A 15,221-nucleotide genomic window follows, 5' to 3' on the forward strand; every position below is an offset into this window, starting at 1 on the left:
AATACACTAACACTGTTCTGTTGGCTGGAAAGACACAAAGGACTCCAGGACTTTCCAATAACTCACAAGCTTTGTCCACACTCCATTTTATGGTTTGCATGTCAGAAATCAGTTTTCAGGCACAAACATGAAATGGCAATGACTGATTTGCCACTCTCCCGTCTCTCCCAAGGTTTGTCACACACGTGGCTTCCAGCGAACCCCAAGAGAACACAGTGCAACAGATAGATCCATCTAGTATCAGTGGATTAAACCACTTTATTTCATTTCCATTTGAAGCAAACCACACATCTTGAACCAAAGACTGTTGGGTAGTATTTCAGTTTTGTGTTCAAATTATAATCCCTGGATTCACAGCATCTACTAAACAGAGTCAGACACATGCTTCTTTAACTGTGCAACAGGCAATAAAGCATTACTGACTCAGGTCTACGTGTTACCTTGAACCCTTGGGCTTCCAGCTAGGAACAAGTCCAAGAAATGGTTGTTTTAACCCTTTAGCTGTTTTGTGGAAGTGGGGAAGAAACTTATTCTCTGCTGTGAATGCACTGGTTCTGGCTGGGGTAGTTAATTTGCTTCACAGGAGCTAGAAGGGGGCCGTGGATTTGTACTGGGAACAGCATTGGTAATGTGGGGATGTTTTTGCCTACACAGAGCCCAGCCCAGCTCTATTTCTTGTACTGTCCCTCAGGCAGGAGGCTGAGGGTGCACAGTCTGGGAGGTGACATGGACAGGACAGCTGAGCCCAGCTGAGCCAAGGGACATTCCATACTGTATGACATCAGGCTCAGCATATAAAGCTGGGAGAAGGAGGAAGCGGGGTGTTTACGGGTGATGGAGCCCTGCTTTCCTGGAGATGGCTGATGGAAGTGGCGAATGGATTCCCTGGTTGGGGGCTGCGTGCCTGTGTGGCTCTTGCTTTTAATAGTAAACTCTTTATATTCAGCCATGAGTTTTCTCACTTTTACCTTTCAGTTCTCTCTCCCATCCCTCTGGCTGTAAGGGGCTCAGCTGACAGCTAGGGTTAAGCCACAACAGTGACAACCACCACCAGCAAATTCTTGTAGACTTCTCATTATCAATAGGAAGATGGAACAAGTGTGGCACCAAAATCATTACAGCAAAGATTTATATACAATGCATTTAAGTTTACAGTGTGCAAAATGTTAACACAAAAATACATACTCTAATTTACATCATTTACTCATCATGCCTTTCCCCTTTTAAGAAAATAAATATAATACAATCTTTCTCAAAAAACAATTAATAGCAATAAGTATTAAACAGTCCTGAATAAAATATTTCAGGATTACCTCCAGCAAGCCTTTCTCTAGAAATCAGGGCTTACACAAAGCTCTGTAAGATACAGGTGAGACTACTAATGTCCATTTTGCCCTCTAAGTGACAACCTTAAGTGCTCTAAATCCTTGATTCCAAATAGAAATGAATCAAAGACAACTGTATTGCATTTGATCTTTCCTTCTTACCAGTCACATTTATGAAACCCTTCTTCATAGGAACGAAATCATGGAACAGCATTCAGACATCAGTCTTTGATTACAAAGACTTGAGTCCAAATCTAAAGCTATTCCTTATTGTCCTAATAGTTTCCAAAGTGCTTTAATGCTCACTCAAGCAATCAATCTAGAACCAAACTTAAAATCAGTAATTTTAACAAAAACTCCTTCCAATCCTTTTAATGAAAAAGACAAAAACAATATACTGTACAATGCATTCCCTAGTTTCTGTAATGTGACAAAATCACTTAAAGTGCAATTTAGAACTGGAAAGTTTTTTGTAAGCATAAGCTTATTATCATTTTATTATACTGCCATGAATTTAAGCTAGATTATATAGCTGATTAACCCAGGATAGTGTATTTTAATATACAAGCTTTTACAATTAAAACATGAATAATTAAAAAAAATAGCTATATGAAACATCATGACAAATAATACTGTACTCGAAGTTCTATCCAGCTTTCCACAGATAGATTTTCTAAAGTAATATAGTTTCTCTATTCCTCTTCTGACTACATCAGAAAGAGTAAATAAAGACATAAAAAAATACAAACCAAACCCACTTTAAAGTAAATGGAATGTTTAAACTGAAGCTCAGAGAAGCCCAAATTCACTGAAGTTTGAAGCACCTGTAAACCACAGACATACTTGCAGAACTGTTAAGTACACTTAAATCTATTTTCTATTTCAATACACAATTAATATTGTAGAGTGTTTTGCTGTTAGTCTAATAGAGGTTTTCTCAAGGAAGAAAAACTCAAATCTGGAAGAAAGTTTTCACATTTAATTTTTAAATTTTTTTATTTGCATAGAAAGCGACACCCCGATTCTACCATTTTATCCAGACATAAAATTTACCACGTTGGCATCATATCAGGAAACCACATTCTTCCAAGGTGTTTGGAGACTTCCAGATGAAGCCGATCTAAGCTGTAATCACTGTCTGGAATCAGCACCTCCTCCATTATAGAGAGCTGAGTAAGCCTGCCCCCACACATCTTTACAAATTCAATGAAACCTCTGCAGGTGACTTCACACTCCCCCAGCCCCATGGCCGTTAGGTTCTTACAGCGCTCAGCAATCTGGATGAGTTCATCATCCAAAGGCTGGAGTCCATTGGCGCACACGACCAGCTCGATCAGCCTGGGGCAGTTCATGCCAATGCGACCCAGCATTGCCTTGCTCACTGCACGACCGAAGTACAGGTGTGTAACGGGTGTTTCCTCTCTGAAGAAAGCGTCAAATTCATCTTCATACAAGAAGAAATACATCACGATGTTGACTTTGGGGGAGTGTTTAACAAGAGCATCCCAGCTTTGCTTTTTAATGGTGTGAAATTGAACTTGTCCAGGATTTTCACTCACAACATCGATGCGAAGGTGTTCGAGATCAACGTGTTTTTCACTTGAAAGAGCCAGCAGCAGTTCATCACTTAATATATAGTAGTTCAAAGCCAGCTCTTTAAGTCCATGGCACTGATCAGCCACACAAAGAATGCCTGAGGAACAAAAAAATTTACTCTCTAAAATGAAAAGTGAATATAAGCACAGTTGTTCTCTGTAAAGTTGGCTTGAGTTTTCTTGCTTATATCCAACCCCATGAAATATCCAAGTTCTAGGTATCCACAACCTTTTACAGGGTTTTGGCCATTAACGCTTCACAGTAAAAGACACAAGTCACATTCATCTTGGATCTGCACACCCTTCTCTTTTCCCCTCCCTAGGCAGAATTTCCTCAACTTTGAAGAAGCAACTGAAATCAGGTCACACTCAGCTCAAGTTGCCACCATTCCCTTCCCTAATACTCACTCCTTCAACTTTCAACTAAGCTATTTAAATCACCATCACCCAGTTTAACAGCTACAACCTTCCGTGAATTGAGACCTAAATAACAATAACTCCTCCTAATCTGCTGGAATATGAAGTACATGGATTAAGTCACTTTTTGTGGACTCCAGAAAAGAATACAGGAACAGACCAGACCCAGACTCCCTTTCCCCAGCACTAAGGTTTCAGGAGAAATGCAAGTAAGAAGGGACCTTGAAGCCCTCTGAACTTTCAGCAAGGCTGTATTTTGAAGGGAGTGAGTCCTTCACCAACCAATGAGGAAGTTACCAGTCCCAGATCTGAACACAAGGACACTCTGGAAACTGGAAACACTCAGTCTTACGCCACAGGTTTCTGAAACTTGTACACACTTACAGCACCTTGCAAAACAATTACTGACAACTGTTATAATCTCCTTTATCCCACCAAGTAGTAGCTGATTCATGGATCAGGGATTCTGTGGTGTTCACACAGAACACCAGTTACTTAAGTTTACAAGTCTGCATACATTAAGGAGCACCCATTGGGTTACCATCACATACTAAAGCAATGAATATCATGTCCTTCGAGCATCTGTGAAAGGCTTGCACTAATTTTGGAGGCTTTTCCTCCTCAAGGCCTATCATCAGAGGTAGCAAAGCAGCTGGATGAAAAAAAAGTCTCCAGGAATCCAGAAGATGCAGTCAAGCGAGTGGCACCTCCACCTTCACAAACCCAACTCATTTACTAACAACCACTTTCTTCTCCACCTTCCAACTGTCCAACTCAAGACTAAGTTAATTATGATGCTTTACAACTCCATTTTTCACATACATTCAGTACTCACCAGCAGGTGAAACATGAGGACAGCTGCTCATTTTTAGCAGTTTTAGAGTATCACTGTTGTTAGCAACAAGAACCTTCAAGGAAGGATCATCAAGGGGTGTATCATCTATTTTGATTGATGATAATGACTTAGAGTTCACAAAAACAACTGTCAGTGCTGATGCAAAATGAGCCTATTTAGAGAAAAACAAGGGAAAAAAATTCATATGAAAAGATGGGCAAAACTTCAGTGCTTTAACCTCACGTTCTACACATGCAGAAAGTACAAAAATAAACACTTCCCATGGATCCCGTTTTTTGTAAGGACTATTTCAACATGAACAGAGGGGATCTTTGTTTAAAAACAAGCTGCTGCATGTGATGAAATTAATCTTCACTCATTATTTATCTACTCTGATTTAGCAATTCACTGTAATACATTGATAACCATAGGGATAACTGGACATAGTGATGAGCCTGAAGTATCTGGAGTTTTTGTGCAGAAAAAAAGAAATGGCCTTTATTTTCCAGAAAGTAACTCTTCTGTTACTTGAAAGCAACTATAAACTGTTTCATAAAAATTACCATCAACTGAAGAACAGAACATTAAGAAAGGAAAAGTGGTTTAAGAGTGAGTTAAAATGTGTTAGTTACTGTTTGTAGAATCTTACCTTAGAGACATTCATGAAGCTTGGTTTTGCTGTAGAGATCAAACCCAGTGTCTTGATGGAACAGTTCACCAACTGAGAAAGGATGTCACAGGCTGCTTCTGCTGACTCAGTACTACTATCAACCTATAAAAGCAATTTATAAAGAGTGAAGTCATTCTGCAGTATTATTTAGGAAACAGCACCATGGATACCCAAGACTGCAGGTTCCACATCTACTCAGCTGTACTGCTCCAGACTGCAATCATCATAGGCACAGAGTGCACTGACTGGAAATTTCAAGACCAGATAGAGCTCAGGAAGTTACTATTAGAAAATTTTCCTGAGTGTGACTGCTGGGTAATTCTAGTATGAACACACACCTTGAATCTAAGTCTTGTCTTCAAATAACCTTGTATTACAGCAATACTGTAACAGTACTTGTGCTATGATACACACTGATATACTGATACGTATGCATTTTTTTAAAATGCCAGTATTTAGAGCCAAAAAAAGAGTTGACAAAGTCTTTGCTCCAGCAAACTAATCCATTTTATCTACATGGACAACACCTTTGCATCTTAAATAATGAACTGATTCAAAATTCGTATGTCTGAAGAATAACTTTGAACAAATCCCTTATTTCACCTCACCTTCCACCTCTGTTTTGCAAGACATTCGCTATTTCTTTACACTCAGAGGTTAGAGTGTAGAAAATTGGATGAAACTGTCTGGACGTGGAAATAAAATGTTGCAGCTGCATTTTGAAACATTAGACCTGCCAGGTACAAGCCTTAAGGCAGCCGACACAGAGCAGCTGCATCCCTCGTGCTCAGTGACGTGACACTGACCCAGTGCTCATCCACAGCTTACCTTGAAGCTGACGTACTGCAGATGGTCAGCGTGCCTCTTGATAATCTGCTGAATGAGATCCGGATGTGTAGACTTTAAGTAAGAAGTGGCTGGCTGGCTGAGTTCAAATTCAAATCTCCTCCAGAGATCTGGGATGTGAAAAACTTCATTCCACCTTCGACAAACAGAAGATGCCCTGGCTCGATCCACTAAAGTCAGGAACTGAAAAACTCGCAGAATCACGTGGTGTGGAAGGCTGCCCCAGTCCATTGAGGTGCAAGGGTCAGATTCCCCAAACCCTGAGCCACATATACTAGTTTTCTGTTTTTTGCTTGACTGTGATGTTCCAGGAGCTTCCGTTCCAGCCACCACCTTCTGCCTGGTTCTCTTCATCGTGAAAATTTCAGAATGCAATGATCCGACGTATTCAAACCGCACAGGTTCCTGAAACGTCTCACGTACAATAGGTCTCTATAAAAACACAGATTAGGAGAGGAAGGGAGAAAGGGCAGTGGAAACACAGAAAGATATAACAAGTTAATAAAATTTAAATATAGCATATTATTTTGAAAAAAATTAGATACGGACATATCCATATGTCAATATCCAGGGCACAGATGTTGGCAAGGACCTTCTCTCTCAGTACCTTCTATTTTGTACAACTTGGATTGAATCTGGAGAACTCTGACTCGTTAATTTACCAAGTGTACTTTCATGTAGTAGTATTTCATAGTACATAAAGCATTTTGTAGGGAACAAAAAGTATTTAACAACAATTTAATTCAGAAGTAGAAAATCGATTGTTTAAATTTAAACTCAGTTGGCAAACTATGGAATCTCCTCATGATTTCTAAAAAGGGTTTATCAACTAAAAATCTTAATTCATAAACTCCTTTTTTAAACACAGATAAACCTGGAACAGTTATGTTCAGATTGAAAGTTGAAAAGTTATTCCTATATTCCCCAGATTTTTCTTTCCCACATAATGCAAAGCAGAGGAAAGTATTCGTACAACTAACAATAAAAAATTTCAGAGGTCACTTATCAAAGCAGGGCAAAGTAAGTGGGGTTCACATGATGAACATCGCTTTCAGCAGGAAAAGGACAGTGATCTTGGAAATGAGCAAACTGCACGGATTTACTTCAGCAAGGGACGATGCCTCACAAGGCAGAGTTCAGAAGAGCAGTGTAAGAAAAAAGCTCTGCTTTCACAGGCTGAAGCAGTGCAATCTAACCAAGTCCATTCTAGACGGAAATCTGTTGTTCAGTCAATTTTCAACAGCTGCCTTTGTCACTTCATTTTAGTACAGGTTGAGGGCCCTTCTCAAATGTCCCACCAACCAGATGTTCATCCAGACATTCTCTCTTCCCAACCCGTGTGAACGAGTATTTTCAAAGCAACCGTGCATTTTTCAAGAAAGAACAGAGCAAATTGTCTATTTTTACTGAACAAACTTCCATGGCAACCCCCACAGCTTGCTTTTTCTGGACTGAAAATTTTCCATAGTATCTTCATTATGGGGGAGAAGGGGAAATGAAGTAAAAAAACCCCACAAATCTCTGTACTGCAAAAACAGCTGCCAAAATACATACTATCCTATCAAAGTTACCTGGCATTTTCCCCAACCTAGAAAATCTGACCTGTTTGGCTCATGAATGTCTGACAAACCCCATTTCAATGAAAATAAAGCATGTGCATTCTTTGAGAAGCTGGAAAAAACAATGTAGCAAATTTATTAAGGGCTGTTCATATGACCAGCTTCACTACTGCTTGACTTCCTGACAAATTATCTCAATCACCAAGGAATTTATTTCAGCAGTTGTTATACATAGTCACCCAGTCTATTTAAATTTCCATTAGTGATTGGAATCAGCAATATATGCAGAAGGATAAGCCAGCAACACTCTTTAAATTATATTGAATAATAGTTTTTCTTCCCTGAGTAGACACACGGCTTACATTAACAGTGTTACTAATGTAATGAAGATGCAGCCTCAGCATGAATAGACATCTTGCTATTAGACTGTCAAGTTATCATCCACACAACCATGTTTTATGACTTTAGACTACTTTAAGTCACAAAACAAATGTGCATTCCAAATCATTAAGTGTGGATGTAGTAATTAACCATTACAAAACTCTTTTGCAGTTGCTCATAGCCTTGCTAAATTTAGCAAAGGCTAAATACCTTTTGAGTCAAATATATCTGTTGCTTGTTTTTCCTCCTCCCTTCAGAGGAGGAAAACACCTCAGAGGACTTACAGACTTGGCTGTTTCCTTAAACAAAAGTCCAGAAAAAAACCCAGAATTGAACAAATGCTGTTGTTTGAGAAGCTTCTCCTTGCTATTGCTATTCTCATGCAGATCTGCAACATCTTAGTTAAAGATAGGTTTCTGATAAAAATGGAAATTTCTCCTTACTTCAACTTGAACTTTATGGGTGCAGATTTGGTTCTCACAAAGAAGTTCTGACATCTGAGAACAGCCAGAAAGGGCATTTCCCTAAACCACAGGTCAAGCTACAGAACAGAAGAAGCACTCCAGATGTAGGAAGAGATGCAGCAAGATATTGCTGGTGTACACAGCAGCTATGCTCTGCCTGCTGGAATATGGCCAGAACTTTTTCTTGTCACTACAGCCTTTAGAAACTGCTGTCTCCAGAATTTCTATGTTTAATATTCTACACTACAGTCCTTTATATCTATCAAAATTAATTCCTTTTATTCAGTGTGGAATGCAAAGCCAGAAAAAAGTTCCATTGGTTATGCATTGTTACATTTTTAACAAACACAAAGCACCAATATTTACTCCAAAAATAAAAATCCTTATTTCATTCTGAATACTTTATGAACAGTATGTATATTAAAACAGAACTGAAGTTGGCTAAATTACAGTCCCATGTGATATAACCCAGGTAGCATTCAAATGAGAGGTTTACACACTTACACACACACACACACACACACACACACACACACACACACAACCCTACCTCCAAGGAATGTGGAGGTTCCCGTCAAGTTACCAGCACCTTTCTGGTATCTGAACATCCATCCCACTGTTGAGTCATCCTGTATGTGTGCATGGATTCCTTAACCAGAAGGCAGGGATGGGTCCCAGAAGATGAACCAACCTGTGAAGCCACCAACCAAAGAAAAACTGTTCTGCAGTGTCTGGAAGACTTCCATAGGAAGGACTAACATCAATTCTGGAACAAAGACTGAGACAAATAGTACCCACTGCTCTGCAGGGCCAACGTGGAAGCAGAGCAACAGAATGTAACAAGAAAATTTGTTTCACCAAACATTATCTGAAAAATACCATTTAACTAAGGGGAAAGTATAATTGTTAGCCAAAAAATAGCTTTTACCTTATCTACAGTTTTAGTCACATGAACATTCTTTTGCAACACAGATACACCTCTGAATTCTTGAGTATTACCCAAAGAAAACTACAAACGTTGATAACAAATGTCTATTTCTTTTTGGCCTACACTATACCAAAACCATGAGAATCAAAAGTTATGCTTAAAGACAGGACCTCAAACATTTTGACATTAAGGACTCTTGGCTTTAAACTTTACTCACTTTTACTCCAAAAACATGCTTACTGCACCATGATAATTTTGACAGTAAACAAACAATTTCGGCTAATTAAACCATATCTGGAAAAAAGTTACCAATAATTGACAAGTATCCTCCCACATACTAATGAAAGAACTATCCTGTGTCTTAGTATGACAGAGGATCTTGGTGCACTATGAGAAAATAGACACAAAACCCCCATGTCCAGCTACCAATTTTATATTATCTGAAGATACTTTAATGGAAAGCTACAAGAACAGCCCACCTCACTAAATCATGACAGATTTTAGAAACAGAAAATGTTTACCAATTATTGTGTTCAACCAGTAATAACATCTTCAGAAACCTTCCAATGCTGAACTTTACTTTTCTTTAAAAATGGGACAAGACTTCAGATTCTCCCGGGTCATATCATCATCTTTTGAAAAACTATCCAGTTAATATCAGCTTTATAGATGCCAAGCTTAAAAAAGCTGTAGTATACATTATTTATGAACACATGAGAAGTAGCCCCCATCTTCCACACAAAATCAAACTCAAGTACTGCAAGTACTGTAATCTAATGCTGCTGCTCAGCTCACACACCAGAAAATTTAGAACTGAGTAGTCATGCTTGTCTATAAAGAGAAAGCTTTTCATTATGATATTCATTAGTAACTTTGTTTGTGGGTGGCACCTGAAGAAATCTGTCATTTATGGTGGCCCTGTACTGCACAGTGTTCAGCACACAAAATTCATATTCATAAGTACTGTCAGTGCCAAACAAATAAAAGGTTTATGATGCCACATATAAACAGCATGCTTAAATAACACTATAACTGAGAGAACAAAACACTGAGATGCAATTTAAAGATTCAACAGAGAAGTGTATTAAGTTTACAAACTACGTATTTTAAAGCAACTTTCTTACCTAAAGAACGCTTCCAAGTTACAATAGGCAATAAATGAATGAACTGAGGCAGCTGCAGCCATGGGGCACTCACATGCATCTGTCTGCTTTCCCCACCTGTCCAGATAAAATGCCACAAAAACCTGTGTTAGTTTTGGAAAAAAAATAAAAAAATCTTCATATTACATCCAATAGAAACATGATGGGGAAATACACTGACATAAATTTATACATTTTATTGCTTTTGTAAAGGAGCTTGAGGGGATTATCTCTAACTTAATCCCACAATGCAAATATTGTCACCAAGAGAAAGATGAGGCCAGATGAAGTGTAATAGTGACGGGGAAACAATTGTTGCAACTGTATTTACATTTATTGGTCAACAGTACAATGTTGTACATCAAGTTATTCAGTATTTGCATTATCATTACCACTACTAGTGAATCTTGGTAAACAACACTGTAGCTACTAAAGTAATCTAACAGTCATGAAAAACAGAGGAAAAAAAAACAACGCCCAAATGTCTTTTCCTGCCTTCTTCCCTTCCACGGCGAGGCTGTCTAATGGCCTGGGGAACCGTGTGATGAACACACAGAGGCCACATGGCTCAGCTTCCCACCACAGACTTGCACAGCCCTCGCCAGCACCTGCCCAGGCCTGGCTGCAGTCACACGGCAGGAGCTGCTCCCGACAACAACAAAGCACCCAGCCCGCAGCCACCTCCCTGTTTACGAGCTCCCAGAATCCAGGTGACAGCCTGGGCCACCTGGGAAGGTGGATCACAAGGCACTGCATCAAGGGGTTCAGAATAAAAGTCCCTTGCTTCCCTCCACACTATTTTCTTTTAATATGACATTGCAGGTAAGTTTGTGTTTCAGAGTCTTCCATCATATGTAATCACTCAAAGCTTTACCCCCAGGAATAACACAATAAAGTTTATTTTATAAAAACACAACAAAACCTGAAATCTTTGTTGCGATAAGCTTTACATTGCTTTTACATACCCCATCATGGGGATGGGGGATGAGTACCCTTCCCCCTGTTCTGAAATCAGGATTTCAGTATTCTTCCCAGCACTCCAAATGTGGCGACAAACAAAATTATTGACAGTAAACTGACATCCAAAATTAAGGAAAGGACAGTAGTATCTTCTTATAATAATAACTGAATCAAATATAGGTCAATAAAGTAGGAAGTCAATAAAGACCACCTACAATGCTCAGCAGTTTCTGAGTCTCACAGAGATTGGACTGGTTACCTGTAATAGCACAATAACCAAGAGTAACCCTGAAGAAGAGAGCTTCTCTTGAACAGACCTGTCCCAAGACCCCTCAGTAGAGAAGGAAGTTCATACTTTTACACTGCAGATAAGAACTAGCAGAATTTTACATAATACATTAAAAAAAAAGAAGTTACTGAAAGCGACTGTTAGCAATAAAACTATAATCAGGTGTAGATCTAATGTACATCTAATGTACATCTGAGTGCCTAAGAGCACAAGAACTATCCAAAGCAATGTAAACCACATTAGCTTAAGTAAGCAGAAATGTATAAAATAGTATAGTTATCAGAGATGCAATCAAATACAGGCTTGCTATGCAAACAACAATAAATTGTTATCTAAGGCAGTTACCCAAATGATTATCAAAGATAAACAGCAGCAACACAATCATTGAAATGAAACACTGATAACTGCTGAGGTTCATCAAATCTATTAATATCCTCATTTGTATAAAGCAAAGTATCAAAAATTGGTGCACGCCCCCCATACAGCTCTACCTGTGATTGAGTATTTTGACAGCTGTACCTTATCTTACTCAAACTACCTCAAATCCACTGAAGCCAACAGGATTCAGAAATAAATCAAATTAACTGTTTGTGCAACTTATCCTGCCAACACAGTGTAAAGTTCTGCTAAAATTAAGACGTTAAAACCTCTCCCATGGCATGGGGGCTTGGTGGGGGATTTGAAAAGTGCTGAACAGTGGCTCTGTTAAACAAGCCTTCAGTTGCTGTTCACTCCTTCCCAGGATACAATGTCAGTTCAAAAAAAGCTTTTATTATTGTAACCAAACATATTCACAGATTCAAGCCACAAAGAAGTAACTGCTTCCTCTGATTTCTAGATTTCCCTTCCAGTTCTCCACAATGGGACTCAACAGGAATTAATAAAACACTGTAAAATCACGTTTCTAGCAGAAACAGTAGCAACCAAACACAAATGCAGCAAAAAAAAATGAGTTCCTGAGAAATAAAAACCCTTCCAAATAACAAAGCTTGGAAATATTCTGAGATAAAGCAGGCATTCTGATAATTAAGCTTTAACTTTCTAACACCTGGAAATTAATGTTTACGGACCTGCCTTACACGGCTGAAATACCGGTCCCATTAATCACAGTGTCTTTAAAGAAATCGCAATTCAGTGACAGCACCCCAGGCCACCCCCTCACCACGCCAAGGAACTCGGAATTCAGAGTCTGGCTGGGGAGCAAGAGCAGCGAAAGGCAGGCAGCCCTGGAAAACTGCTGCCACCACAATTTCAACCAAGTATAGTGCAAAACATAGGTAAAAAAAAAACCAACACATTTTAAGCCTAAGTCTCAGAAGATCTAGTCCTTCAGGATGATGAGCTCAGAGATTAAGCTTTTTCTTCATTTAGGGCATTTCAGACTTCTAATGCGTGGCATTTTTGCTTCTGAAGAGGATTATTTGGTTTTTTTCATCAGCCCTCATTTTTCTCAGAACTGAGCATCTGACTCAAAGGATTTACTGCATTTTTAGTATGTTTATGACAAACCCTCAGATTTCTAAAAATAACCACATTCAGCTGAACATCTTAATGCTTGCATTAATTTTAACTGTAGAAATACAAATGTATAGCCACTTTTAGTACTATTTCGGTGGTGAAATTTAGATACTGGATTTCTACTGATGCAGTATTTTTAGAAGGAAGACAACCCCTCTGCCCAACGCCCAAGACCCCTCGTTTTACTCAATGACACATCAGAAGCTGCACAGCTCTTCAGAAAAGCTCTCTTGAGGGTTCACCTACACGCCTATGGCAGGAATGAAAAATAATTGTTACTTCCGTAGGTTTTCTTGATACCTTGCTACCCGACTTTAACAAGCCATTTGAACTCTTTACATGGGAAAATCAGCTCCCAGGCACCGCGCTCCCGCAGCTCGGCGATAGCTGTCGGGAAGGCACAAGCCCAGGGTACCGCACACCGAGCCCCTCACGAGGTTTGGCGCTCAGGGAGAATTTAACTCTCCAGGCGCAGAGTGCTTCTGTCTGTCTGTCCGCCTGTCCGTCTGCCTGCCCGTCTGCCTCCGCAACCCGGGCCGCCCCCGCGGCCTGTCCCCCCCGCCGGCCGCCGCGCAAGGGTCGGTCCCCGCGGCCGCCCCGCCGCTCACCGCCGCCGGTGCGCGGCTCCCTCGCAGCGTGAGGCCGGACCGAGGCTCCGAGTAGGGGCAGAGCAGGGCCAGCACCGCGCTCAGCCCGCAGCGCCCGGGACACGCCGAGGGCGGAGCCGCGGCCCCGCCGCCCCAGCGCAAGCGCCGGGCGAGGCCGCGGGCGGCGGGCACGTGACGGCGGCGCCATTTCGCGCAGGCCGCCCTCGGCCCGCGGGTAAAATGGGGGGGCCGAGGTGTGGGCTCTGGAGCCAGCAGGGACCCCCGACAGCCGTGGGTTCTGCTCATGGCCCTCGCCGGTTCCCTAAGAGCGGGAGGCCGCTGCTTCCCCCCTCACTAGGCCTCCATCTCAGAATCACACAATCACTTAGGTTGGAAAAGACCTGTGTGATCATCGAGTCCAACCTGTGACCAAACACCAACTTGTCAGACAGTGGCACTGATAGGAAGGATGTGTGCTCATGTCTTTCCAAGAAATTACATGGGTGAGGGTATGAGTGTTAACGTCTTTGAAACAGGCCTTAATGTTTCTACCCACTTAAAGCCCCATGTTTGTTACAGAACCCAGACAGTTTGGTTCCTGAAAAAGACGAATGGGTCCACACAAGACGGAGTTTCTGAACTCTGGGGTAAAATGCCTCGTTCATGGGGGGATATGTGGTAGGCGGTTCGGGAAGGCTGTGCCTTCCTAGTGCCTCAGCTGATGGGGAAAGGAAGAGGGCAACAAGCGGCCAGGAGTTTAGGATAAAAGGAGGCTGCTCCCTCTGAAACCTTGAGAATGAGAAGACCCTGCGGGAAAGGTCCTCAGTGGACTCTCCTTTTTTTTTTTGGAATAAAATTGCAGGATTCTTCTGTCTCCTTTATGACCACTGGCTTTTCCTAGCGTGATTTTCCACACAGCACTGAGTGTCCCATCCACTTTTGCCTTTAACACCTCCAGGGATGGTGATTCCACTGCCTCCCTGAGCAGCCCATTCCAATGTCTGATGACATTTTCTGGGAAGAAATTCTTCCTAATGCCCAACCTAAACTTCCCCTCGTCCAGCTTCAGACCATGACCTTTTGTCCTATTGCTGGTTGCCTGGTCCCTGACTCCCACCTGCCTGCACCCTCCTGTCACGGACTCGTAGAGGAAGAAGGTCCCTCTTGAGCCCCTTTATCCGCAGGCTGAGCTCCCCCAGCTGCTCCTCACCAGACTTGTGCTCCAGACCCTGCTCCAGCTCCGTAGCCATTCTCTGAACCCGCTCCAGTCCTCCCGTGTCTGTGAAGTGGGGACACCAGAACTGGACACAGCACTGGAGATGTGGCCTCACCAGTGCCAGGTACAGGGGTCAGTCCCTTCTCTGGTCCCAATGGCTACGCTGTTGCTGATACAGGCCACATCCCATTGTCCTTCTTGGCCACCTGCGTACGCACTCTTTTCCTCACATTCTTTTCCTGCCACATGTATTTTCCGTCATTTCCTGACATGAAGTGCCTGTAAGCCCTCATCCCCCTTGAGCTGGGACAGCCCTGGCCTTGGAAACTGTCCCAAGCCTCTTGCAGAGGCTGTTCCCTCCAGGCAGAGCCATCCCTCCCCTTCCCATGGGAGCTAGGCATAGAATCATAGACTCAAAGAAGGATGGTGTACAAGCAGCTATTACTGATTTCTAGCAATCTTTTGGCCATAAAGGGCCCCGTTCTGAAC

General features: G+C 41.5%; 1 protein-coding gene across 1 annotated transcript; it reads right to left on the reverse strand.

The window, feature by feature from the left end:
* Positions 1-229: 229 nt before the first annotated feature.
* On the reverse strand, positions 230-13,660 carry FBXL21 (Putative F-box/LRR-repeat protein 21). Its single transcript, XM_014253226.2, has 7 exons — positions 13,538-13,660; positions 10,145-10,240; positions 8,643-8,783; positions 5,671-6,120; positions 4,822-4,944; positions 4,173-4,344; positions 230-3,018 (listed from the first exon to the last, which is right to left on the reverse strand). Exons 4-7 carry the CDS (start codon positions 6,040-6,042, stop codon positions 2,375-2,377), a joined length of 1,311 nt encoding a protein of 436 aa, XP_014108701.1. The 5' UTR covers positions 6,043-6,120; positions 8,643-8,783; positions 10,145-10,240; positions 13,538-13,660; the 3' UTR covers positions 230-2,374.
* Positions 13,661-15,221: the final 1,561 nt, after the last annotated feature.

Source organism: Pseudopodoces humilis, chromosome 17 (genome assembly GCF_049639895.1).
Source record: "Pseudopodoces humilis isolate 2021_Gansu_Grassland_sample_001 chromosome 17, ASM4963989v1, whole genome shotgun sequence".
Classification (NCBI taxonomy): Eukaryota; Metazoa; Chordata; class Aves; order Passeriformes; family Paridae; genus Pseudopodoces; species Pseudopodoces humilis.

Bases quoted from the DNA above. Each gene is read 5' to 3' on its own strand.
- FBXL21 (XM_014253226.2), bottom strand. From the start codon at position 6,042: ATGAAGAGAACCAGGCAGAAGGTGGTGGCTGGAACGGAAGCTCCTGGA. The intron at 4,945-5,670 runs GTAAGCTGTGGA...TTGCTTTTATAG, and splicing joins TGCAGTACGTCAGCTTCAAG to GTTGATAGTAGTACTGAGTC. The intron at 3,019-4,172 runs GTGAGTACTGAA...TTTGTTCCTCAG, and splicing joins TCCTCATGTTTCACCTGCTG to GCATTCTTTGTGTGGCTGAT.